The sequence below is a fragment of the Populus euphratica genome, unplaced genomic scaffold (assembly GCF_000495115.2).
Source record: "Populus euphratica unplaced genomic scaffold, PopEup_1.0 scaffold195.1, whole genome shotgun sequence".
NCBI classification, from domain to species: Eukaryota; Viridiplantae; Streptophyta; class Magnoliopsida; order Malpighiales; family Salicaceae; genus Populus; species Populus euphratica.
The window spans coordinates 63,620-90,865 of NW_011500076.1; the positions used below are offsets into that span (position 1 = coordinate 63,620).

The window sequence follows — 27,246 nt, forward strand, 5'->3', positions numbered from 1 at the left end:
TTATTAATTATTACTTAGCAATATTCATAGTAATAATATTAAACTTACATTACCAAAGTTTAAGTGGATCTGGTTGCAACATGAAGTCCAAGAGCCTTGGGTGTGGCTGCAACACTAAATCTAAAAGCCTTGGATATAAATTTGGCTACAATATCATATTATGAAGGTATAATAAATAAATAAAAAAATTAATACTAAAGAATAAAATTAAACAAAAAACAGATTAATTGAAAAGAAAAGAAAAGGCAAAACATTATTTCAATAAATAGTACCTTGCGAGGAGGGGTACGATAAAATCCTCTCATGAGATTATGATAATTTAATAAAAAGTAAAAAAAACAAATCATGAATTTTAATTTTCAATCAAATCGATATAAAAAAATGATATGTGAAGAAAAAACCTAATTAAGAAAAAGATAAAAAAAAATATTTGAATCAATTGAGTTGGCCCGCTAAATTAAATAAAAAAATTAATTAACAAGAAAAAAAAACTAGGTTATCCCATCAAATCCGGAATTCATGTCATAAAAGTTTGATAACTAAATAAAAAAAATTTAATAATAACAAATTAAATTAAACAAAAAAATCATTAAAAAAAGGGATAAAAAGCTTAAAAAATCAAATAAAAGGGTAAAATAAAAGTAAAAAAATAAAATAACATCATTTTTTCATTATACAATTCACGATAAAAGATTAAGTCATTTTAGTTATAATTAATGAAAGCTATTACAATAATAATAAGTGGAGTTTCTAAATATTTGCTATTTAAAAAAACATTTTAAAAAATTATATAAAATATTCACTTTGATTACTCTTTTACCATTATTATGAAAAATCAAAATAAACCCCACCATGTAGTGTTTTTTTGATAAACACTTAATAAAAGGAATGCAGTGATCGTCCGCAAGCGAAATCAAGGGTCGAGGGTACGATCCTCCACAGCGAAAAATTAGTGTTTTAGTCTGTCAGACAACCGCATGACCATTCCCGACCAAGTTAATGGTTGGGAAACGATCCTCTACAGCCATGATGATCTCAAGAAACATCAAGCCGTTACTCACGCTATGATCACGCGGTCATGATGCATCAACCAGACTTGGGTTCCTGTCTCCTTCGTGTTAAAAGATACAGAGGTACGATCCTATAGAACAGATCCTGTTCAAGTAAGGTCGTGCCTGTGTCCCTTTCTCTACCGCTTTATTAGTGTGTTTACTCCTTCGTTTGTTTCCAATGTGGGATCCTTGTCACCAGGGTACTTCTGTCCAGAAGAAGAAAGTTTGCGCGCCTCGTGCTTCCTCAAAGTCAGGTAAAATCCAGGAGAGAGTACTGTGAAAGTACTAGGATACCCCCTGAGCTGTTACGTTGTTATTAGGGTAGTATTTGTTGTGCTACTTGATTAACTCTTATAAACTAAAAAATGGGTTATATCGATCACTTATATTTTAAAATGACTTGGTATATAGCTGGGATTTAACTAAACTGATTAAAATTTTTAATTTTAATTATTTAAAACTTAATTAAAACTCTAAATATCTTGAGTTTCGAGTTAATCCATTAAAATATATTAAATTGATTGAATGAATTTACTCATACTACTAAAATGTTTTTTTTCTTAAAGTAAATGACAGTGTTTTAAAAAAACTAGGGTTTTTCAATGATGAATCCCAAGTCAAAGACGAGATAATATAATCGATTTGTCTAAGAAGCAGGTGTTAAATCTAAACTTTGATGTTATTTTAATTTACCCTTGCGACGTGATTACTAATTATTAGTGGCATAACTCTAGGAATAAATAGGGACATACCTTATGGTTGAACTTGAGCAGTGAGATCTTGAATTTGCTCTTAATTTCTTTTGTACTGGGAATGAAACTAAGCTTCCGTATGTTTGTATCTCGTGATCCTGAATGACAAAGTAAATTGGTGAAAGGGCCGCATCATGTATAGTAATCATTGATTGCTAAATTTTTTAATGTAAAAAAAATGATGTTCATACATTTGTTAATATGTTTTAAAAACAAAACAAAATTATAACTTTGGTAATGAATTCTACTGGATTCAGTAAAAAGATTTGATAAATTATAGAAAAAACAATGAAAATTAATGAATTAAGTTTTTTAAAAAAGTGATAATAATAATAATAATAATAAGCAAGAAAAAACAATGAAAATTAATGAATTAATTTTTTTAAAAAATGATAATAATAATAATAATAAGTATAACAAATAGAAACTATATTGTGATGGTCAATCCCTAAAAATTTAAATATAAAAGAATTTAATAAAAAAACTCATCCAATAAAAAACATTCAAAAAAATAAAATACTTGTAAATCCCAGTAAAATTATAGTTTTGATCATACAAACAAGATAACTTAATTAAAAGCAAAACAAAAAAAATAACAAATTTTATTTCTTTTAAAAATTATTTTTTAAAAAAATTTAAAAGAATAAAAACTATATCAAAACACAATTATAGATTTAAAGATGAAATTGACCAAAGTGCAAAAATCAAAAATTAAAAACTAAATAAATAAAAATTAAGATTGAAATATCAAAAGGAAACTTTGAAGCCTTCAACGACTAGCATGATCCACATGGAAGGAGGCATCTCTGCACTTCCAACACCATAGCAAAAGCCAGCGTTCCTTCTTTATATTGCGCCTCACACACCTCCAAAAATGTAGAGATAGCAAAAAAATTTAATAATATTTTATATTTATTAGAATACCGAATTGACCTTAAAATAACTCCATTATAACATAAAAACCATGAAAAAGATATGAAAAAGAACACCTGAAAACTAGTGTAATAACTTTCGCCTGAGGGTAATTCAATAACTTTACTGTGCTAAGAAAAATTAAAAAGGATAAAAAGTCCATGGACAGAAGCTAAATATTTTTTTTTGCTTTTAAAGTTATTTAAATCGTTTTATTGTGCTAAAACAGTGAACAAACCAATTTGTCCTTATCAATCTAGCAATGTCCAATGGATTATGCGAAAAAAACCATATTATTGTTATTATCAATCTTTTGAGTTTTTTTAAAGAATGATAAAATTATAATATAATTTATAATGCAATGAGTCTAAAACTACACTAATTTTATTAATACCTTTTAATTTTGTTTTTTCAAAACCCATGGATGCAAGTTAATTTTTTTATTTCTACAAGTGATTAAATTATTGTACTAAAACAATAAACAAACTAATTTGTCCTCGATGAGTCTAGTAATATCTAATATATCCCGTAGAAAAGACTGCATTAGTCTTTGTAACAAGTTTTTATATTTTTTTTACAAGGATAAAATTATCATTACATGTTCCAATTCTATTTTATATAAAATATCAAATTGCATCCAAGTCAACTGAATTATACAAAAAAATAATAAAAATATAAAAAATTCCATGAAAACTAGTTTAATAACTTTTGCTTGGAACGATAATTTGGTAATTCTATTGTGCTAAAAATACTGTGAAGGCTAAAAAGTCCCTCGGCAAAAACTAAATATTTATTTTTCGCTTTTAATATTAGTTAAGTCATTTTATTAAGCTAAAAAAGTTACCAAACTAATATTTCCCCTAACAATCTAGTAATGTCTAATGATCATGCAGAAAAGATCTAATTACGCATAATTGCAATCCCATTAAGCATTTTTAGAATGATAAAATTATAATTATATTATTTCAATCCACGATAAAATAAGCTTTGGGCTCCAATGTTTTACTGTTGCCTCTTAGTTTTTTTTTTAAAGCCCCTAGATGAAAGCTAAATATTTTTTATTTGTTTTTAAGGATAATTAAATTATTATATTAAAAAAGTAATTAATTTATCTCAATTTAATAATAGCTAATAAGTTATGTGTAAAAGACCTTATTCTCCACCATAGTAAGTTATTTGAAACTTTTTTATAAAAATAAAATCATTATTATATTTTTCCAATCTATAATGTAGTAAATCTATAACCATACTATTTCACTTATGTCTTTCAGTTTTTTTTAATGATTTATTTGATAATGTTTTAGAGAAGAAACGCGTTGCAACAATTGTTAAATTTCAATGAATATGTTAGAAAAATAATATAAAATCATTTTTAAAATCTTATCCACAAATTTAAACTTTTGATCTTCTTAAAAAATTATCTTGAACACTAGCTTGAATTATTCATATAAACTTGGGAATATATTTTTTTGTCATGTAACTTCTAAGAATTTCAAAAAACAAAAAAAAAAACCACCTAAACCAAAATCATAGATTTCTACTAATAAAACTTAAGTTTATATTTTAACTATTTTAGACTTGTTGGAAAATAATTATGAACATAAACAATGAACAGTAAACTTGAGATACATATAAATTTAAAAATATTTGCTGAACACAAAGCTATCCTTCAAAATTTAATAGGTTCTTCCTTTGAAGAAACAACAGGATAAATAAGAAGAAAAAAAAAAAAACAAAGAACTTAAGAAGGTTGAAAAGGATAAATATTATTTGGGTATTTATAGGTTGATAGAAATTAAATGGAAAAATTTCATAGATATAAAATTTTATTTAAAAAATGATAAGGAAAAAGTAAATAATAATTATAAAAATAATGATCAAATTTAATATAAAAATTAAATTCTAAGGAATGAAATTGAAAAAATATTCAAAAAAAATATATATAACAATTAAAAATTTGACGACCAAATTTAATATAATAAATAAATAATATAATATTTTTAAATTTTTTATAATTTTTAAAAAATATTTTCCGCCCAAAATAAAAAAAAACTTTATTGAATACCAAATTAAATTTTTCATTGACTGGAAAGTGTTATTTATTAATCAATTTTTTTAATGACAAACAAACATAAAAAAATTTTAAAAATAGTTTTTTTAAAAAAAAATTCTGACAAACAAACGCACCCTAACATCGTGTCTTGAGCATATGTTTTTTTATTGCTTATTATCTCTTGTTAAACTTCAGTAAATAAATACTATTTTTCTTAATATAGGATTAAAAAGACATTGATATATATATATATATTATGTTTATAAAAAAATTATATTTTTTAGAATAAAATATTTTTTTAGTTTAAACACTTAATTTTAAAAAGAAAAAATAATATTGTTTTAATAAAAAATATAACCTTTTAACATAATATTTAAAACTTCATTGTTTACTAACAAGACTTTCAAATATGTAAATTGTTCAAAGTCGCATTCAACATAGCAAATAATCACCTGTATGGTCATTAATTAACTATTTTTAAGATTTAATGACAAGTGAATTTTTCAAATTTTATTCTTAGATTCAAATAAATTTTTCAATCAGGACACTTAAATTTTCATTAGCGAGATTAGTTACGTGTTAAAATAAAAAAAAACCTTATCAAGTATTTGAAAATATATTTGATAGCAATTATTTTTTAAAATATTTTTATTCAAAATTTTATCAAAATAACAAATATATATTTTTAAATATTTAATTTTATAATTAGTATATTAAAAAAACTTAAAAAATAAAAAAAATTACTTTTTAAAAAAATCAAATTTTTAACAAACAATATTTACTTCGCAATACCAAACACGTCTTTACAATTTCAAAGAATTTAGAAAAACACAAATGAAAGAGATACCCTGAATAAACTAAAAAAAAGAGAGACCGTGTTAACAAAAAAAAATCTAAGTGATAAAAAAAAAAATCTATAATTAATAAATTCATGAACAAATTAATAGTTTTAATCGTAGTAATCAAAAGGGGAAAATATGTACAAGATTGCAAAAACAGAACCGCCGTTGCCGGGGATCGAACCCGGGTCACCCGCGTGACAGGCGGGAATACTTACCACTATACTACAACGACTTTGTTGAAATGATCCCCTAAAAGTAAAATAATTAACTATATCTTCACAAGAATAAGACTTCATTAACTAAATTATCTATAACAATAAATATTTTTAGTTTTAAGTACTGATTATTTTTTATTTTGAAATTTATTTTTCCTCAAATAAAAGAAATTGGTGAAAAAAAAAGAGAAGATTTTTAGAGAAGATGGTGGATGGAGGGTTAAAATTATTATACAGAATCCTTAAAAGGAGGAACTTAGTTAACCAACACCTTGTAAATTGTAGACTGATGAAATTAAATAATTTCCAATACTTCAAGGACTAGAAAGCGCACAAAGAAAGAAAAAGAAGGCTATGAACAGGAAACCCACAGCCAAAACCCTTCTCCTCCTAGGGTTTTAAGTCTGACGGAGTAATAATTTTCTCATCTCATTTCTTTTCGTGAGCCAAGGAATTCATATTCTGGTTGAGAATAGTGGATATAAAACAATCAATTTCCAAAGGTAAGCAACCCCAAAACTCAAGCTTTTTACTGATTTTCATGGTTTCTGTCTTCAATTTGATTTGTGCAAATTTGTGCTCTACCCACTTCACAATTCCTCAAAAAGATCCAATCTCTTGTTGGTTTTAATCTCCCCTTTTACTCTCTTTGCCTCCTTGTTTTACATCCTTGCCATGATATTGACTATAATCAATAAAGGGGTGTCTAAGTTCTCTGAAATGATAGCTCAAGTCAATAAATCTCTTGTATTCTCTCCTGTTGACATTGAAATTTCCTATAAAAAGCAAAACCCTTTTCTCAGTTCCCTTAAAGTTCAATGCTTTTGCAGTTCCAGATCGTCCCAGAATGCAAAAGTTTCACATTCTGGGCCAGTTCAATCCCCTGTTACTCTTCATAGTACTCGTGTCTCACGGGTTGCGAGAACTGATGCTCAACGTGTTCTTTTTGATTACTTGCATTGCACTAGGAACTTTGATTTCAATGATGCAGAGCATATTAGCAAGAATTCACCTCATTTTATTGAAAATTTACTCACCAAGATTGATAATGATAAAGACGTTGTGCGGTTGTTGAATAAATTTCTTAGGTATAATCCAATTAATGAGTTTGAGCCGTTCTTTGAGAGTTTAGGTTTGAGGCCGTCTGAGGTTCCTTCGGTTCTTCCACCGCATTTGATGTATCTTGGTGATAATGATATGTTGCTTGAGAACTTTCATGTTTTGTGTAATTATGGAATTCCCCGTAGTAAGATTGGTAGGATGTACAAGGAAGCAAGAGAGATTTTCGGATATAATTATGGGGTGTTGAAATTGAAACTTATGGCTTATGAAAACTTGGGTCTAAGCAAAACCACTGTTGTTAAGCTTGTTAGTTGTTGCCCATCTCTCCTTATTGGTGGTGTTGATAGAGAGTTTGTTAATGTTCTTGGGAGATTAAATAGAGCAGGAATAAAGAATGATTTGATTGGAGGGTACTTGTCTGCTAAAGATTCTTATGATTGGAAAAGACTGATCGACACAATATATTTTCTTGACAAAGTAGGTTATAGTGAGGAGCAGTTCCGTAATCTGTTGAAAACAAATCCTGTGTTAGTGTTTGAAGGTTCTGGGAAGAAAGTTTATTTGTTGTTTGGTCGGTTACTCAAGTTGGGCCTCAAGGTGAATGAGATTTATTCATTGTTCACACAATATCCACAAATCTTGTCAGCCAAGCGTGCGAAGAATCTTTTGCGGGGAATTCATATCATGTTGGGAATTGGAATGGGAGTAGAAGACATTGCGAACATCATATCTACACAAATGGAACTTCTGTGCTCTGCTACTTTAAAAGGACCTGTAACTCTTCGTAGACAATTCAAAGATAAGAAAGATAGTTTATGCCAAATCCTCATGGAAAACCCACTGGAGCTGTTCCATTTGGATTCTAAATCAGAAGTTGAAAGCAGCAAAATGTTATCCTCCCGGGGTCCTACTAACAAATTGGAGAAAACAGCATTCTTGTTGAGATTGGGGTATGTTGAGAACTCAGATGAGATGGCAAGAGCTCTAAAAATGTTTCGAGGTAGAGGAGATCAATTACAAGAGAGGTTTGATTGCCTGGTACAAGCTGGTTTGGACTACAATGTTGTCTCCAGCTTCATCAAACAAGCTCCCATGGTGCTAAACCAGACCAAAGATGTAATTGAAAAGAAGATTGATTGCCTGACAAGATTAGGCTGCTCGGTCAACTCACTGGTGGCATTCCCATCATATTTATGCTACGACATGGACAGGATTAATCTTAGATTTAGAATGTATATTTGGCTGAAGGAAAAAGGTGCAGCGAAACCCAAATTGTCCTTGAGCACTATCCTTGCATGTTCAGATGCACGATTCATAAAATATTTTGTAGATGTCCATCCTGAAGGACCAGCAATGTGGGAAAGTTTAAGGAACATGTCAGCCTCAAGCTAAGGCTAGTTCAACTTTTAAGTTTGTGTACAGTTTATTTTTATTGTTTAGTCAAAGTGATGCCAGCCATTCATTACTACCGATCTAATTGCTGAACATCTTTCTGTTTGCCATACTTTTTAATAATTTTCTTATAAATCATCCATCTCATGTTCTCCGTAGCTCACAATAAGATGGTTCTTGGTGTATTTCAATTTGTCTTGCAGCATATCATCTGTGTTTGCATGTGTGGCCAACCCGAGTTTACCTGCTAATCAAAATGTCTCTTTTTTGAAAAATTCATTAATTTATGGAGGTTATTTGTTGTTTTAATGTTTTAGGATTCTGAGGAATTTCTTCATTCCAGATAATTACAATATGAGTTCTTTTCTCTTCCACTTCATGTTTGTTTCCAACTTTATTTTCCTTTTAATTGCTTGTTCTCCACAACGCTAGGCACTTTACTGATGTCTTATAGCTTGAAAGATAAATTTGCATTTTCCATCTGGGAAATGATGATCATCTAGTTGCAAGGCAGAAAAACAAATAGCTACAGATTTTCTTGCAATAACTGAAGTTTCAGTAGTGATTTTCCAATTGTCATCTATCACAAACAAAAGGACCATGACCGAAGCCTGGGATTTATTCTTTATTAAGTATTTTCTTTTCATCAATCTCTGCTTGACAAGATTTGTGCCAAAATAACAGATGACAAGAAGAACAAAAGGCATGAAAGCATTCAAGGCTACAAATTATTCCACAAATAGATTGCAGCTATCATTTGTATGAGACTTCAAGTTCTTAACCTATGTGACTCTCCATTGCAGAATCTGGATCACATGTTATCCTGCATCTGATCTCTCCGCTGTGCACAAGTCTCGTGTTTGGTTGAATGCACCCAGTGATACATCCGTCTTAGCAATCAAAAGCGTCAGACACCACACCATCGAAATGAGAAACGATCATGCTCGTGATCAACACTGCAACCAAAAATTTCTTCATCATTTTCCTTTTCTGGAAAAATTGTAAGAATTGTGATCCCCATTCCCTCATCCATTTATAGATGTAATTTTAGACTTTCCCGTTAGTTTGGGTTGGAATTACGGAAGTACCATCCCCAATATCCATCCTCCATCTTTGAAGCAGCCGTCCATGTTGAAAGCTTTAGCTGACAAATACCAGGGAGTGAATCAAGGATAAGGGTATCTATACGTTATAAGGTTTTGACTACACATCATAGTAGAGTGCTCCAGACAATATGCAACTGTATCATTGCATGTGGCTGTGTCAGTTCCATCTTGGCGGTGTAACCTGGGTGTGCGAGCCCTATCCATATTTAATGTACAAATGCAATGTTAAATCATATTCTTCTATTTTCTCCATCGAGCACTATCTCCTCCTCATATTCTATAGGTCAACCAGATAGGCACCCATGCATCATTTTTTTCCTATAATTTAAGTTTATTATAAATAATGCAATGATTGTAGAAAAAAATCTAAAACTTAGGGTAAATTTATGAAGCAATTATTTCAAGAAAAAATGATTTATAATTAATTTTTATAGTCTTGAACCCCAAGCTATAGTTAATTTTTGCAGCCTTGAACTGTAAGTTTTCTTTCACCAAATCAAAGAATCTTTGCATTTCCTAGCTTCCAAGATAAGAAAATAAAGGGAGCACGGTATTTCATTTATATATAATTGTTAATTATATAATAATAAATTTGAAATTTTGTACAGAATTACTTGTTACATGTCAAATATGATTTGTCATGATATAATCTAATATAATTATATAAACAATTTCATCGTTAATTTAAAAGAGAGTGCCAATATTTTACATTCCATACAATAATATGTGTTAGTTAGTTTCATTATTTTCTAATATTTTATGAAGATGTTAGTTTTTTCCAAATAAATGGACTAAAAGATTATAAAAATACACTTAAATCAACCATTTCATTATATTATTGACAGGTTTACGTGCACTGATGTTATCAATGGTGACCTAATTAAAAAAGAAGAAGAAGAATTCCTTTTTATTTAAAATTTACTATAAAAAATACCATTTTCTTCTTCCTTTTTTCTTTTTTTTTAATAGTTTTTTCCAAATAAATGGACTAAAAGATTATAAAAATACACTTAAATCAACCATTTCATTATATTATTGACAGGTTTACGTGCACTGATGTTATCAATGGTGACCTAATTAAAAAAGAAGAAGAAGAATTCCTTTTTATTTAAAATTTACTATAAAAAATACCATTTTCTTCTTCCTTTTTTCTTTTTTTTTAAAAAAATCATGTCATGCCTAAATGTAATCTATCCATGTGTGGACATAAGTCCACTACAGGTTTCCATTCAAATCAGACTGAATGATTACCTATCAAATTCAGATAACATTGCCATCTCTGATAGCAACATGATGGTAATTCTCTATGAATGGTATGAATCTGTGGACACAACTCCCCCATTGCAGAACTCAACATTTACAGTTTATTTTCCCAAGACAAGGGACGGAGTTGATAGTTGATGAGCAAAAGTTCGTTTTAAACAAGACACTTTATTCACACTTCTACAACAAAAAAAAAACTCGGTTTCAGTTTTACAAGTCATTGGTTAAATGTAAAGGAAAAAAAAAACACATGGCACAGACCCAAGACACGTTCTCATGATGTAAAAGGAAAATGATTTGCAGCTATACCTAATTTTCTAGCACAAACCCTGTCCCCTTCAAAGAAAGGTAAAAAAGACAAGGGAATAAAGCAGCTCCTTTTGTAGGAGGAGAAATTGCAGTAACCAGTCAATGCCTGATTCCTCTTCTTATCTTGCTATGACTGCATTAGTACAAGATTCTTGCTTCACTCTAGAGTTAGTGGCATCCTACTTTCCAGGAAAGTTATTTACTCAGAAATAGAATATTTTCAATTCAATGGAATATATGGATTCTAAACAAGCATTCAGTGCTGTATTATTATTGAAGGGCCAAGGTTTTGGAATCTTTACTGCTTTTAATGACTGTATAGGCAAACCAATGACAGGCCTGTGGTAGAACAACATGGTTGAAAAGGAAATGATGAAGCAATCGTGTATTCAAACTGAAGTATTAATTTCGGCGGTAATCCATCTTAGAGCAGGCAAGGAAAAGACTTGGCAATACACCAGAACCGGTGATCAGATTTTTCAAATCTAAATAAATCAGTCGCAAATTTCTATAATTCTTGTTTTTTGCAGTAACTGCAGAAAATTTATATGAGCTTTCGAAATAAAAGCTTTAGAAGGCTTAATAATACAGGCATATGAGCTTACAGAGATAGTTCGCTCTTCGGTTAAAATTGTACAGAGAAGCTTATCAAAATCTTTAACTAATATTAAAGCTTAAATCAGAGACAAAGTGGCATGCCCTCATAGTTTCCTGAGCTTGTTACCAACACCATCTTTTAGAGAAGATGAGGATGACGAGGAAGACAAAACAGAGCGGTTAATCACAGCCTTGTCCTTGTTAAATGCCTTCTGAACATCCTCTTTAAGTTCCATGAAACGTGTCCTCTTGATTCTTTGTTCATCTGGAGTGCCCTTTTCAAGGAAAAACAAATCAGGGAGGTCATCCTCCATGAACTTATCAAGCACTTCAGAGCAATTAGGGAAGTATCGTCGGCCCATTTCCACTGTCATCATGACAAACAATTTATATGAGAATAGTTGCAAAGACTGTATAGTTCATACTTTCTAGACCATATGTGATGTTTGCTTAATTGCGAGGACTTCCTAGGGATTCAATAGTTTCAGTTAGCTTCAAAATTTTAGGACTTCTGTGATAATATGTTACAACATGTCCTGAGATTGATTTTCAAACAAAAGGATTTAAAGCTGGCAAGTACCTGTTTTTGACAGGGCTTCCATCCTAGAACGAAGTCTTTTGTTCTGCATTATTGGCGTCTCATTCAGGTCAACCTCCCTCAAATTCCCGCTAGAACCATTTGATGCAGCAAGACCAGCAAATTCTGATGTTGTTGCAGCATGTGCAATGTCCATTGCTAGCTTTGCTTCAGTAGGGAAGAATAATCGTGCAAATGCCACTGTGATGTACACCACAACACTTGATCATACATTTGATTATAAGTCATGATAGAGGACCCGTTTGAATATATCAGGATCATAATTGAACATTAGGCGCTAAAACCATATATAAATAGGATGTCTCCACCTCTGTAAGCGTGAAATAGTAATGAGAAAATGTCTATTTTCATCAAGCCTGCTTGGTAGATCAGGAAACTAAAAATAGATAGAACATAAAATCTCCAATTTGAACAATAGCAGCAGAACAATTAGCAGGACCCAGAACCCAAACGAAGGAACTTAAAGCTCAAATAAAGCAGCAAGAAGGTCAGTGATGATGATATCTAGGTATCTCGACAGAGTATTGAAAACATCATTCCCGCACTTCTCTTTATGAGCAAGAAAGAGATTTCTAGAAAATAACCAAAAACTTCAGCTTTTGGCATATTAATCTTGAAATTTGTGGGAACCAGGCAAGTTAACTGTATTCTGGAACATAATTTTGAAGATTAACCCAAGAAATAAGAAGTCAATTTTAAATTCAATGCGATCCAAAAGCATAATCCAGTCCCATTGAGCATGCATTTGAACTGCATACTGGCTTTAGCAAAAATACAAGGGAGTTGAATCCAAAATTATCATGTGAAGGATAATATACCTCTGTTCTCCAGGTATAACAGCTTCATGTGCAGATCATCAACCATTGTATGGGAAGTGATGGAAGCACTCCCACCCAGTGGATTCCTTCTCATTTCCCTCTCTAAAATATCAATGCATAACCTGTCTTTGTTTGCTTCCTGCCCTTGCTCTGTTTTAGCATGATAGTCTTTTGGCCTTGTCAACCTCCGGCAGAGACTAACAGCACTTTGCCCATCTGATGTCAAGTCCAAAGCAGATGCTCCTTTGGCCAGCAACGAAACTATCAATGATGGCTCTTTCCGCATTGCAGCAATGTGAAGAACTGTGTAACCACGTGAGTTTCTAAGATTGACATTGGCAAGACCAAGGCTAAGCACCTCAGACATAACCTTGAGATCACAGTATGATGCACAATAATGGAGAGCATTAGCGTCATCTAAGGATATATCAGACTCAGTCAGGAGAAGTTTCACAAGTTCAACATCATCTGAGTCTAATGCCATGTGTATCCTCTTGATTCTCTTTTCACGTAGGTGATCCCCAGCCTCTGTGTTGTTTTCATCATCAGAAATAGGTTTGCGGCGGAGCTGTTTAATTTTGTCTGCGACTTCATGGGGAAGCTCTTTCTCTATAGAGATGTTCTCAAGATTAGACACTGCTATTCTATCAACACATTGTGCAATAAGCTGACTTGATTGACAATGGAAGGCAACCACAAGGATTGGGATCACATCCTCCGCAAGAGCTTTCCGAACAAAGTTAAGAAGGCGTCTCTGAAAAAAAATGACGATTTGGATCACTATAATTTTCTCCTGCTTTTTATAGATCCCAAAGGACAGTTTGGGTTATGAATAGAAGGGCCCAAAACCTAATTTTTCTTGGCAAGTTATTCTTGATAATTTTCTCAGCTAATAAAATGGCATTATATAGTTACTGACTGCCAGAATCCAACAAAATAGTAGAGAAAAACAACCATTCCCAAGTTATTCATTAGGCTTGAGCATTGACATCCACAGTCCAGCATAGAAATTAAATGAATTAATATATCAGATCATGCATGCACTGCTTGAAACGAATCATTTGAAATATTCACACCTTGGGTGAAGGTGGCAAAACAGGTTCGATCGCCAATTCTCAAGGTTTATTGACTTTATTAGCAAAAGATTAGCTAGGGTAGACAAATACCACACAACTGTCATGGCAAATTCAATTCCACCACAAGAATCAAACTATAAGCAAATTACAGAATCAGAAAGGCCTAGAAGGCGCCATCACACCTCATCAAGCATGCAAACATCATACATAATGAATTGAAAAACCTGTATCACACTACAGTAAAACAAACTAACCTGGAAAAGTGAAACCAGCTCTGGAACTTGAAATATGGATGATGCATACATCAATTCCACTGCAAAAGTAATCGCAGGTCTACACGCATCATGAGCGCATACATTATCAACACATGTTGAGACTTCCATTGGAGATGGCTTGAGTTTTCCAGTGTACAAATAGCTCAAGAAAATTAGGAAGGCTTCATATCCAACATTTCCATAAGGTAACAACTCACTCATGCAATACTTTGGTTTTCCATCCTTCTCCAGAGACCCCTTTTCTCTCCTAAACAACTCATGGAAAAACTTGCTCCTAGAAGCTAAAATACATCGATGAACACCAACAGCGATACCCTCAACAACAATATCAGCATCACTATATTCACAAGTAGACTCAATCAATAGCTGCTCCAAACTGGAGCTCAGCTTGTTTAAACTAATCACCTCAAGACTAGTTCCTGCCTCGGCAACCGAGGAGTTGGATATATTGTGACTAATTGAGCCATTTGACATATGAGAAGATGAGGTAAAACTCAAAGATGATGATAGCTCAGAGAAATTAGCCATTAATCCACTTGAGAACTCACAACTATAAATTATTGATATTAAACCTATGATCCATAGTTTCTCTACTGAATCATACCATTAGAAAATAACTAATATATACTATCTTACTAGTCAGCTTATGATGCTATTGATTACTAATATCCTAACCCTAAACTTACAAGAAATACAAAAGGAAGAACTTAGCATAAGGGACACTTAGAAAGCAAAAAAGAAGAAGAGCATAAACCAAAACTAATATTGCTGAATACAAAAAGGGTATTACCAGAATAATTATACACCTAAAACAAATTTAAAATCATAGTGTACAAAAACAAAAACTTTATAATCAAATTTCACCTAAAAAGAAGTCAAAAACATTACTTCATCTTCAAAATCACTAACATGACATAACCGAGAACTTTCTTGCTTGAATTTCCAGGACCACCAAGTCAACATACTATACATAAACAATAAAACCAAAAACTAATGCTTTTTAGTGAATACAATACAGCAAAATTTAAAGAAACACAAAATGTCAAGTGATCTCAACAACCCAGAAACGGAAACAGCAAAAAAAAAAAACTTAAAATTCTTACCAGATCTATCAAATATTCTTAATCATAAAAACACAGGAGATTTAGAACCCAGAAAAGCTACGAACTTGAAACAAATCAAAACAAGAAACCAAACCCAGAAGCAAAACAAACACCAACTAACCACTAAGGCAGTGTTTTTGTGAATTCAAGAAACTGAAAACTAGATAACAAAAGGGGTAAGCGTTAAAAGAAAATCATGGGCACGTGGCTAATGTGCTGTAATAACAACCGAAACTTCATTTTTCGCTATCAAAGTTACTGTTTTGCAAGAGAGAGTAAGCAGAGATTTTAGAGAGAGAAAGTGCCGTGTTTGTTATTTTTTTGGAGAAATAAAACACTGTGACTAATGAAATGTGAAGTCGTTTTAGTGACGGTTGATGAGTCGTCATCATTTAGAGCTGTGGGTTCCTGACATAGTCAATGGCGTCACCTTTGTTAGACATTTGGAGCCATCTCAATACGGCAAGACCATGAAAAGTCTTTGCATTGTAGATAATTAATAATTTATTGGAGCACCGGTGTTTCGCAAAATTTATTTTTTTATTATTATTTTGATATCTTAGGTTAAAAATAATTTTTTTATATTTATAAATAAAAAAATATTTTGAAAAATTACTTTTACTGTTGTCCCAAACAATTTTTTTTAAATAAAATAAATTGTTCATGTTTGTGGAAAAAATTTGTGATTATGACAGCTGATTTGATCTCTAAATTAGTTGCATATCATTGTTGCATATTATATTAGAGCGTTCATGCCTCAAAATTGGATTGAATGGAGAATTATTGAATTAATTATGGTTCAATCAATGTTTTTGTGTTGAAAATTGTTTGTAGTTGCTATTAAAAATAAAAAAAAGGTAACCCTGTCTAGTCATAGACATCTAGTCATGTATATGGCCATGAGGCCCATGACAACATGGGAGATGATGTCACTATGATTAAACAAGGATTCAATCATTGTAGGTAATGGGTTGGGTGCATCTAATTCATGAAATATTAAAATTAAATCTATCTTAAATAGGCTATCAATATTATAATTGAAGAAATATTTTTTTTATTTTTTTATTTTATTTAAGATTAAAAGTCTAACTGCTAAAAAGAAGAAACTGTTTGAGAGAGAGTATTGTAGCTTCTTATTTTAAATGTTTTTAAAAGATGATTTGATTTTAAAAAATAATTAAATTAATATTTTTTTAATATTTTTTGATGATTTTAATGTGTTGTTATAAAAAATAAAAATATATTTTAATAAATTTTTAAATAAAAAAGTATTTTTAAAAAATATATTGCACCACAATACTAAATACATGCTAAATATGTGATTGATATTGCTGTAACTTTCATAGTTAAGAAAATACATTTTAAAAAAATAATTTTCATAGTTAAGAAAATACATTTTAAAAAATAAATATAAAAAATAAAAAATATGAAAGATGAATTTTTGCATATGAAATAAATAAATATATTATCTTAACTCTTATAAAATCAATATTTGAAATAAAATTACACGTGGAGGTGGAGACTAGTGTAAAAATTAAAAATTATACATTTTTTTCTTTGTGATCGGATAAAAAACAGAAATTATTATAAAACCAAATAATATTTAAAAAAGAAATACATCATGCTAATTATAATACCAAAATGTATCGTTATTATGATACAAATACGGTATCTCTTCTTTGATACTCTCGTGGCTATCCAAAATTGTCCCTATTGCCTATTGGCAAGGATAAGAATTGTGGAAAACTTTTCAATTCTTCAAGAGCCAACAAAAAGGCAAAAAATAATATATATATATATATATAAACAACTTTCATAATCATGAATTTTTCTCAGAATTAAATCTTAAATTATTTTACCTGTAAATTTACAGTGTTTTAATTCTTGAATAGTGCTATGATGTGAACGCTTATACTATCGTACAGAGCAATTCTAAAAGAAAAACACGGCGTTATTTACAAAAGAGTATTATATAAATTCTAAAATTTACAGACTAAAACCTATTTAATCTCAAGGTTTTGCAAATAATTACCATGGCTATTAAACCGGATTAATAGGTAATTTATTAACCCATAACTTGAATTGAGTAAGGTTTCATTTTAAATTGTTTCCAAGGTTAATCTTATTTGAAAATCTAATCAGATTTAATTGAGACTTTATCAGGTTAATTTTATAATTTTTTAAAAAATTATTTAAAATGATTTTTTAAATTTTTTATAAAAAAATTATTTGAAACAATATTGTTTTGTTTAAGAAATGAAAACAATAACATTTTAAATTGACTTTAAAAAACCTATAATACAAGCTATGAGTTGAGTTAAGCGAGGTCATTTGACATACTATAATACAAGCTATGAGTTGAGTTAAGCAAGGTCATTTGACATAATAATAATAATAATAATTATTATTATTATTATTTAAAATATTTTTTATTTATAAATATATTGAAATAATATTTTTTATAAAATTTATTTTTATTATCATAATATAAAAATGATCCAATAACACTCATAAAAAATTAGTTTTAAAAAATAATAAATAAATTGTTACAAAAAACATTTTTCAATTAGAAGTGTTATGGGTGAGAAAAAAATCAAAAAATTAATTAAATTTAAAAAACAAAAAAAATAATTGAAAAAACTTAACCGTAAAAAAATCAATTAAACAGATTAGAATTTTAAAAAAATCCAACTGGTTTGGTTCGATTTTAGTTTTATAAGTCTAAAATTAGAAAAGTCAAACCAAACCGAACCCAAATTAAAAAAACCAGAAAAAAATAGAGCCATAGGAAAAAATCGAGTCAAACCGATTTGAACCGAGTTTTTTTCAAAATAACTGAAATTGATCAATTTAAAACTATTTCAATAAAGTTTTAATTTTTTTTTCAAAAATATAATTTTTTTTAATACGAACAGAACAAAACCAAAAAAAAAATCACATTAAATAGTTAAATAGTATTCTTTAATAAACATGATAAAAATGATAATCACTGGAACCCCAAATTCAGTTAACCGACCAAAACATTCCCAAAGGAGTCAACTCTAATAAATGTCCACCAGAATCAAGGAATACCCATGTTGGCAAATGAAGACTATAGAAATACATGGGCTGTCTCAAAAATTAACCATGGGCCTATTCTCGACCGCCTGTTCCTAGACATAAAATCTTACCATATATTTCCTTCATTTTTATTTTTATTTCTCGACAAGAATGCTTTTCATATTAAAAACCTCCTAAAGCTTTGAAATGCGACCATTTTTTTTGTTTTAATGGCAGTAGATGTTTCTTTAGGGCAAAGAACATGTTTTCTGGTAGATATAGTGCGATTCTCAATTGAGTACACCAACAAAATAAATTTTTAATTGAATCCATTCGAACATCTCTGAAAATCTCCACTTTTAAAATTAATGGAAAATATGTTTATTTGAGAAGAATAGGTCCTTTTTTTCTTAATATTTTGAAGGCAAAAACTTCAATGCTAAGGGCTAATTGAGTAATGTTTAGTTTATGGAGGACTCAATTGAGATTTCTTTTATTTGGGGATTCAATTGGGAATTGGGTGACACTCGGGGATTGGATTTTTCCTTCCCCGTTTTTGTTGTTTATTTTAATTAAAGAGCCAAAAGATAAAATCTTAAAATAAATACATTTGAAAACAAGAAGAACATTGAAACATTTTTTTTTTTTTTATCTCTTTTATTTCAGAATAATAAAAAATTAAGTTTATGAGTAAAATAGGATGAATGAAACATGAAGCTAACACATATTGTTCTTCCTCCCATTGAGGACTGACAAAGAAAAAACCCTAATCTTCTTCGAAAGATCGATAGGTAGCAGATTCATTTCTAGGTGCATGTAACTGAGCCACAGAACTAGCTGGAAAAGGATGGTTGATGACATAGGTCAAGATACCACCTTCCCTCCGTGGACGAGGCTCATGACAACGAGGGGAATGATGTCAGATTAAACAAGGATTCAATCACTGGAGGCAATGGGTTTGGTGCTTCTAATTCATGAAATATTTATCTTAAATAGGGTATTGGTATTATAATGGAAGAAATAATTTTTTTATATTTTTAAATTTTATTTAACATTAAAACTTTAACAGCTAAAAAAGAAGTCGTTTGAGCGACTATTTATGTTTCTAAGAGTGTATTTGTTTTAAAAAATAATAAAATTATTTTTTAATATTTTTCAATGATTTTAATATATTAATGTGAAAAATAGTATGCATTACAATATAAAACATGTACTAAATATATTTAATAAAAATACAAAATAATTCTTTATAATTTTTTGTTAAATAAAAAAATAGTCAAACATGGTAAAAAAACTATGATACAGACCCCATAAGATAAAAAAAACAAGGAATATAATAAAATAAGAAATGAGACACACAAGAATTTATATGATTTACCCAATTAGATTACGTTTACGAGCAAATATATAATGATTTTACTAAGTAATGTGAGAATTACAATATCTCTCAAATAATAAAAAAAAAACTAAGAATCTCTTCAAAAAAACACCATACTTACTCGCTCGTGAGTATCTCATAAATACCCATAAATTATACTAATAACTTATCTTCAGTTATACTCCATCAATTATACTAACAGTTCTACTAATTATATTGATAACTCTATTTATTTTTATTTTTTATTAATTATATAAATTTAATTAAGTGGTGGCTTTACAAGAAACGCAGAGCCCGAAGAATATAATTAACTTTATGGAGAGTGGTTTTATTTAAGTCAAATGTAGATAAGAAAAATAAAATGAGTAAGGAAATTAAAAGACAAGAAAGAAAAGAATGGCATCGAGGAATATCGAGGCCAGAGAAAATGAAAGGCCATCACACGTTAAAGAGCCGCATTAATACTATCTACCACGAAGAACATCTCTTTCTCCCCTTTGTCTTTGCCTCCTCTTGTGAAATTCTTCAATGTATGCCATCACTCAAACTTTTGAAACATTCACGTCAATCAAGGTTTAATATTATTTTAATTTTTTAAATCAGGTTAGATTTTTATTGGGTTGTGAATTCATCGTACCTTAACATGATTTAATTTAAATTATTTTTGAGTTGATAAATTACTAGATTTATCACTTAACTAGGTCAGATTTAATACCTATGTTGTCTTCTTTTTTTTATCTACTTTTTACAGTAAGATTATTTAATTTTTATCAATGTATACACTGAATTATCATACAAATAATAGCATAAAATTTTATTTTATTGTTTTAATGAGTTATTCTTAGGCCATGCTATGAAAATAGTTTCCTTTTTATCAAGTATAAAGTCTAACCTTCCAACATGGACGATGGAGAATAATAGCAATTATATTACCATTCCGACCAAAGTTTTAAGGATTATATAATCCACAAATAGCCTAAATAAACAAGTTGCAACTAGAAATCAACATGGACCCATATTTTATCATCGATAATATCCAACGACCTCTGAAAGCATTTCTTTTCGAAGAAAAAGTTGATGGGTCAATATCGCACCACCATCCTTTTCTTCCATATAAGACCTAACGTTTGCCTTCTTCTGCTCTAATATATCACCATCTTTGAATGTGAAATCAACCCATTTCTTTCGAAAGTCTCGCTAGTGCTCTCTCTCTCTCTCTCTCTCTCTCTCTGGGATGACCTAAAACCAATGTAGTCAGCTTCAAAACCTTAAATATCAAATCCACTTGAAAAATGTCTTTCTCAACTTTGCATAGAACAGTTGTTTGAGTTGCTAATCAAATTACTATGATTATCGTTAAGGTTATGTCTGTTAGTGACAACAATATAAAATAAATTCATTTTTGAAATAATTTTGTAATTAATTCTTGTACTTTTAAAATAAAAATTACATAAACATATATATATATATATATATATATATATATATATATATATATAATTCTTGTACTTTTAAAATAAAAATTACATAAACATATATATATATATATATATTCCCTCTATATATTTTTTTTGTCTCCATCTCTTCTCTGTCTGCACAGAGAAGTTTACAGTAACTTACTTCTGCTGCTAATACAAATAGTGAAGTACTACTGTACATGATTCATTAAAGTTAACGAATGAATATATATCATGGATGTTTCATGGTCGGCTAGTTGATTGGGAAGGCCTAAAATAAATCCTCTATAACAAAATAAACTGAAAGGGCAAGAGGGTAATAACAATGCCTTTACTGCTCAAATCCACTTTGGATTGTAATCCTGAATTTTTATAATTTTACCCCTTAAACCCAAATCAATTGGGCTCAATTGGGCTAGTTATTGATGGTAAGAGAGTTTTTTTTTTACTAAATAATAAAAGAACAAAAAATATTCTTGAAACAAAAAAAAAACTTAGATTTGTTATTTTATCAATCCAATATAGATTAATTTTGAGTTGTAATTGTCAAAGAATCTATCAATTTAAAAATATAAATTTTTAGCTAAGATTTTAAAATATAATTTATATTATTTTTTAAAATATACTCTTAAATGGAGGTTTTTTCGAGTTTGAAAATTGCATAAACTCATATTAATTTTTATCAAATAAATAAATTTAGTAATATTATATTAAAAAATTATCATAACTTAATAATTTAATTTAAATTATTAAATATAATTTTAAAATATAATTTATATTATTTTTTAACCATAATAAAAAATATACCAAATATAAAAAAATTCAACTATTTTAAAATATAATTTATATTATATTCTAACCGTAATAATAAAAATATATACCAAATTCAAAAGAAAAGGAATTAATCTAGAACTTATTGCGCAACAGACAAAATCAAAGTACATAAGTTTCAAAGTTTAAATTAGAGTTATCATTGACTGACGACAAAAGGAAGATTTCAACAATCTTAACAAAATATGATTTTGTTTTTTCTTTTGAGCCCTTCTCTTTTCTTTGCTTGAATAACAATTATGATTGTTATTTTCTTTTTATCTTCTTCAAGATACAATTGTGATCTAATTATTGTATTTTTCAACATTAGTACCTTTTTACCGTCGGCACTCAGCCCTTTGACCCTCTGGCCCCAAAAGACAAAATCTTGAATTGGACACTGGAAAGCCTCTGATAATCAACGTCATGCAATATCATGCCTTACTCCTCTGCTTCTCTGCATTGAATTTGGTTGTTTCTGCAACTTGTGCTGATGTGTTTTACAACTAGTAGATTCCTTTGAATGACTTGTTGTGTTTTGGTTATGGTGGGTCCTGTTCAAGCTAGGCATTTCACATGCTTCGAGTTCCAAAAAATGTTTTTGATTGATACATTCATCTAACTTACATTTCTTTTTAACGTTTTTATGTACAATTGTAGGGTTTGATTGGCGGGAGTTTTAACTGATGTAACTAATTTGAACCGGCCGGTCTACCTAAAGAGAATCACCCGCAAGTGGTGTTTGTCCTCGTTGGTGTCTCTTTCTTCACCACTTTCTTGCTTCAATAGCTGTACTTTGTTTTCTATGCTTGATCGTGAAAGAACGTCAATGAACCTTTTGGTACTTAATTCTTTGCTCCCAAACCAAACTCAAATCACCAAGAAATGGCTTCCTTACATCAAATGCTCTCCGAGGAAGGATTTGAGCACAGAAAGTTCTTGAGAAGTAGAGACAGATTAACTAGACCAGAAGAGTCTGTAATATTGCCACTACATAATTCCCATGACCAAAAGAGGTTCCAGTCTCCTAAGCAGAAGACCGATATGGGTTCCACGCGAAAAGGGTCGTCGATATTTTCGTCGAGGAGAGTGAATTCGGATTCGGAGAGGTTGCAGTCTAAGTCATTGTTGAAGGGAGAGGAACCTGCAATTGATGTAACAGCTATTAGAGCAGTGGTATCTATACTTAGTGGTTATATAGGCAGATACATAAAAGATGTGAGTTTTAGGGAGATGATTAGAGAGAAGTGCAACTCTTGCTTGGTGAGAAGAAGCAAGGGTTCGGATGATGGTATTTTTGTGAATATGGAAGTGGCCATGGAAAGCATTGAGAAGTTGGTTGAAGAGAAAGCAGCAACAAGGAAGGAAGTGAAGATGGAGTCGTTGAAAAATTCAATTCAGCTTTTGAACATTGTTGCCTCATTGAATTCTAAGAAATCAAGGAAGGGTTCAACTTGTGGTGTACCCAATTCACATCTCTCAGCTTGTGCTCAATTGTACTTGGCAATTGTTTACAAGCTGGAGAAGAATGACAGGATATCTGCTAGGCATCTACTTTATGTTTTTTGCGATTCGCCATTTCTAGCAAGGGCTCACTTGCTTCCTGATATTTGGGAGCATTTCCTTCTTCCCCATCTACTCCATCTCAAGGTTTGGTACCATGAGGAGCTTGAGGCTCTCTCGGACTCCCAGCATGTTGAGGAGGAAAGACGGATGAAAGCTTTGAGCAAGGTCTATAATGACCGGATGGATATGGGAACCATCCAGTTTGCTCTGTACTATAACGAGTGGCTCAAGGTTGGGGCTAAAGCTCCTACTGTTCCTGCTGTCCCTTTGCCATCTATACCAAGTTATGCAACATCAATGAGGAGAACATCAGATTCTTATAAATCGCGTTCCTCCATCAACACAAACTTGTAAGTAATCGATCACCATTTCCAAGTATTTTTCAAAATTAGAGAAAAGGTCTTGACAGTTATGTTATTTGCTTCATGATTTTTGTTTTGATCTCAGCAGATACCGAGCTGTGTTTGGCCCCACGCTAGAGCGGCAATCGAAGGACTTCGATTTTCGAAATAGAGCTTCAATGGATACATGGAGCATTGAGGAAGATAAAGTGTGCATAGATGAATACAAAGATTGCAGTTATGCTACTGTGAGTATCCCTTTGTCCCTATTCTCAAAACTCTGCTACCCTTTTCACTTGCCTATTTGTAACAAAATCTACTGCTTAATTGGAGAATATAATCAACAGGCTAATAATAAGACGAGGACTACTCGAAGGCAATCAAGTCAAAATTATGCTATTTCGAATCATTATACATGGCATGAGCCGCTGAAATCAGAACTCTCTAGGCCTTTTACATGTCAAAACGTGTCATCAGAATGTCTAGGGAATGGCAACATCATAGTCAGGAGTAATTCAATCAGGAATGAAGAGACAACCCACCTTCCTCCTATTGATCTAAGTAGAACCATTAGCACTATTTGCTCCTCAGATAGTCTGACTGAGTGTGAAACAGCAATCCGTGTCACTGCCAAAGCGTGGTTGGACTCCATTGGCAGTAATGTAATTGCAGGTGCTTTATCTAAAGCACCTGTGATTGAGGGATTGCTTGAGTTCTTGTTTGCTTCTACTGATGACGAAGTTCTAGAGCTGGCAATATCTATTCTAGCGGAGCTCGTAGTAAGAAATGAAGCAAACAGGTTAATAGTACTGAACTCTGATCCACAGCTCAAGATCTTCATGAAACTCTTAAGAAGTAACAGTTTGTTTCTTAAAGTTGCGGTTCTGCTTTACCTATTGAAGCCGAAGGCAAAACAGATGATATCTTTAGAGTGGGTAGCACTAGTCCTACGAGTTTTAGAGTTTGGAGGCCAGTTGCAGACCCTATTCACCGTACGGTGCATGCCTGAAAAGGCAGCAATGTACTTCTTAGGCCAACTTCTAACAGGTTTTGATGAAGAGAGGAACTTAGAGAATGCTAGTCAAGTTGTTGCCCTGGGAGGATTGAGCTTCTTGGTAAGGACCTTTGAAATAGGAGACATAATTGAGAGAAATCATGCTGCTACGCTCATGTTATGTTGCATTCGAGCTAATGGGAGCTCTCGGAACTACCTAGCTGAGAATTTGAACAAGGATTCTATCCTTCAGCTCATTGTTCTCGGAATTCAGAAGAAATTTAAAGGATATGTGTTCACTTTACTAGCCGATCTACTGTGCCTGAGTAGGTATGAATTTTCCAGTTTCTCTTCAGCAAAACATTTTTTGTAAGTTTACTATTCATTTTGTGTTCTGATTAATCTGAGGAAATGTGAGCAGACGAACGTGGATCATCAAATTCTTAACTGGACTCTGTAATGGATGGGGTGGCTTGAACACCATGCACATCTTTCTAGTCTATCTCCAGAGAGCTTCACCTGAAGAACGTCCTCTGGTTGCAGCAGTTCTCTTACAGCTTGATCTTATGGTAAGTACATTTTTTAGTAGGCTAACGATCCATATTGGCGTCGAAACCAAAATGCTATTTTATAACAGTTTGGTTTCAAAATCTTGAACAATAAATAGCGGTGATGTTGCAGGGAGATCTTTCGCAGTCCAATTTATATAGGGAGGAAGCGGTTGAGGCAATCACGGAATCTTTAGAGTGTCATAATTGTAGCACCAAGGTTCAAGAACAATCGGCGAAAGCTCTCCTGATGTTGGGAGGCTGTTTTTCATACTCTGGAGAGGCATCAGCAGAAGAATGGCTTTTACGACAAGCAGGTTTCCACGAGAGATTACGGGATTCATTTCAACGCAAGGAGATAGTTGATGGGAACTTGGTAAGCTTTAATATAGCTTCGTACCAGCAAAATGAATTCACTTTTAGAAAAGATTTCATTCTGAAGCACAAGGGAGGAGAGGTCTTTATGGTGCTGCAATTTTTATTTTGTAACATTAGTCTAACAAATGAGGAAGCAACAGTTTGCTGATATAAAAAAGTTCCTACACTCATGTGTAATGATTGCTTGTGCATTTTTAATGGTCGAACGAACTAGAATGAAGAGGAAGATGCAATGGAAGATTGGCAAGGGAAAGTAGCAGTAGTTTTGCTCAACAGTGGCGGAAAGAGGTTTTTGTCTGCCCTTTCCAATTCCATTGTCAATGGCATCCCGATTTTAGTACAATCAAGCCTCGTCACTGTTGCATGGATGAGAAGAATCTTGCTTCCAGTCAGAAATGAAAATTCATACTCAACAATAACACCGCGGCTAACAGAATCACCACATTATGACAGAGCTCTTAATGGAAGAATGAATCCATCTTTTTCACAGCGGCATCTCATAAAAAATTCAGGTACAATGTTCTTGATCGATGAATTTTGTTGAAAAGCTTTTTAAAGGGTCTTTTACCTTCTGTTTTCTTGCATAGAGAGCAGGCAACTTACTCACAAATTGCCTCGAAACCTAACAAGGAAACATGCGCTTTATGCCAACTAAAGCTGAGCTTGAAAGAATCATTTTAGTTCTAACATGTCTGCAACGTGTACAAACCTGTCATATCTGATCAGAAGTTTGTTTCTCTCCTTAAACCTTTAATTTTCTGTTGACAGAATCTCTCTCTATGCTTTCAACATTGAATAAAGAGTTGATAGATCCTCTTCGAAACCTTTATGACATGGATATCTTATCAGCCTATCTTTTCAATCAACACAAGCAATCACAGGAATCAAGAAATGCAACCAAAACACTGACAACCTGAATTCCTATAGCGCGATCGTCATCGCCAAGTTGTAGATCAGAATTCTTGTTCCTCAAGAGGAGTTTAATACATGTTAATCTGTCATCATACTTAGTCATGTTCTTTGTTTCTGAAGGCATTTCCACTGCATAGTAATGGTTCCAGTGCAAGGTCTTTCTCTTCACTTGCATTGATTTTGTAAGAGGCATGTATTGAAGTGGATTTCTCCAATCACAACGACAGCTATAGATTGATGAGATAATTCTTCTATATCCAGCTCATTAGCCTGAAAGGACATGGCTCGAAACTTCACGTTGTCTGTCAAGAACATTATCTCTGCACCTTTCCAACTCACCCCACCGCTCGGACACATGCAATGGCCTCCACCACCCGTGCCATTGCTGCTTACAATTA

General features: G+C 31.4%; 3 protein-coding genes and 1 non-coding gene across 7 annotated transcripts; 2 read left to right on the plus strand and 2 right to left on the minus strand.

The window, feature by feature from the left end:
• Positions 1-5,771: 5,771 nt before the first annotated feature.
• On the minus strand, positions 5,772-5,843 carry TRNAD-GUC (transfer RNA aspartic acid (anticodon GUC)). The gene has a single exon. It is a non-coding gene; the product is annotated as a tRNA-Asp (tRNA).
• A 320-nt stretch (positions 5,844-6,163) lies between these two features.
• LOC105108626 (Mitochondrial transcription termination factor family protein) lies at positions 6,164-9,638 on the plus strand. 2 transcript variants are annotated; one of them, XM_011003005.1, is made up of 2 exons: positions 6,164-8,281; positions 8,965-9,638. In XM_011003005.1, exon 1 carries the CDS (start codon positions 6,502-6,504, stop codon positions 8,278-8,280), a length of 1,779 nt encoding a protein of 592 aa, XP_011001307.1. In that variant the 5' UTR covers positions 6,164-6,501; the 3' UTR covers position 8,281; positions 8,965-9,638. The 2 variants fall into 2 exon arrangements, with proteins under 2 accessions (XP_011001307.1, XP_011001308.1); XM_011003006.1 differs by having other exon boundaries at positions 9,084-9,638.
• A 1,806-nt stretch (positions 9,639-11,444) lies between these two features.
• On the minus strand, positions 11,445-15,768 carry LOC105108627 (regulatory protein NPR3-like). The gene is made up of 4 exons (XM_011003007.1): positions 14,302-15,768; positions 12,972-13,725; positions 12,136-12,333; positions 11,445-11,922 (listed from the first exon to the last, which is right to left on the minus strand). The coding sequence occupies exons 1-4, from the start codon at positions 14,848-14,850 to the stop codon at positions 11,660-11,662; spliced, it is 1,764 nt and encodes a 587-aa protein (XP_011001309.1). The 5' UTR covers positions 14,851-15,768; the 3' UTR covers positions 11,445-11,659.
• A 7,105-nt stretch (positions 15,769-22,873) lies between these two features.
• On the plus strand, positions 22,874-27,101 carry LOC105108628 (putative E3 ubiquitin-protein ligase LIN-2). Of its 3 annotated transcripts, none has more exons than XM_011003008.1 (7): positions 22,874-24,025; positions 24,123-24,264; positions 24,364-25,340; positions 25,432-25,579; positions 25,692-25,934; positions 26,151-26,448; positions 26,705-27,101. In XM_011003008.1, the coding sequence occupies exons 1-7, from the start codon at positions 22,995-22,997 to the stop codon at positions 26,851-26,853; spliced, it is 2,988 nt and encodes a 995-aa protein (XP_011001310.1). In that variant the 5' UTR covers positions 22,874-22,994; the 3' UTR covers positions 26,854-27,101. The 3 variants fall into 3 exon arrangements, with proteins under 3 accessions (XP_011001310.1, XP_011001312.1, XP_011001311.1); XM_011003010.1 differs by having other exon boundaries at positions 24,367-25,340; XM_011003009.1 differs by having other exon boundaries at positions 22,875-24,025; positions 24,126-24,264.
• Positions 27,102-27,246: the final 145 nt, after the last annotated feature.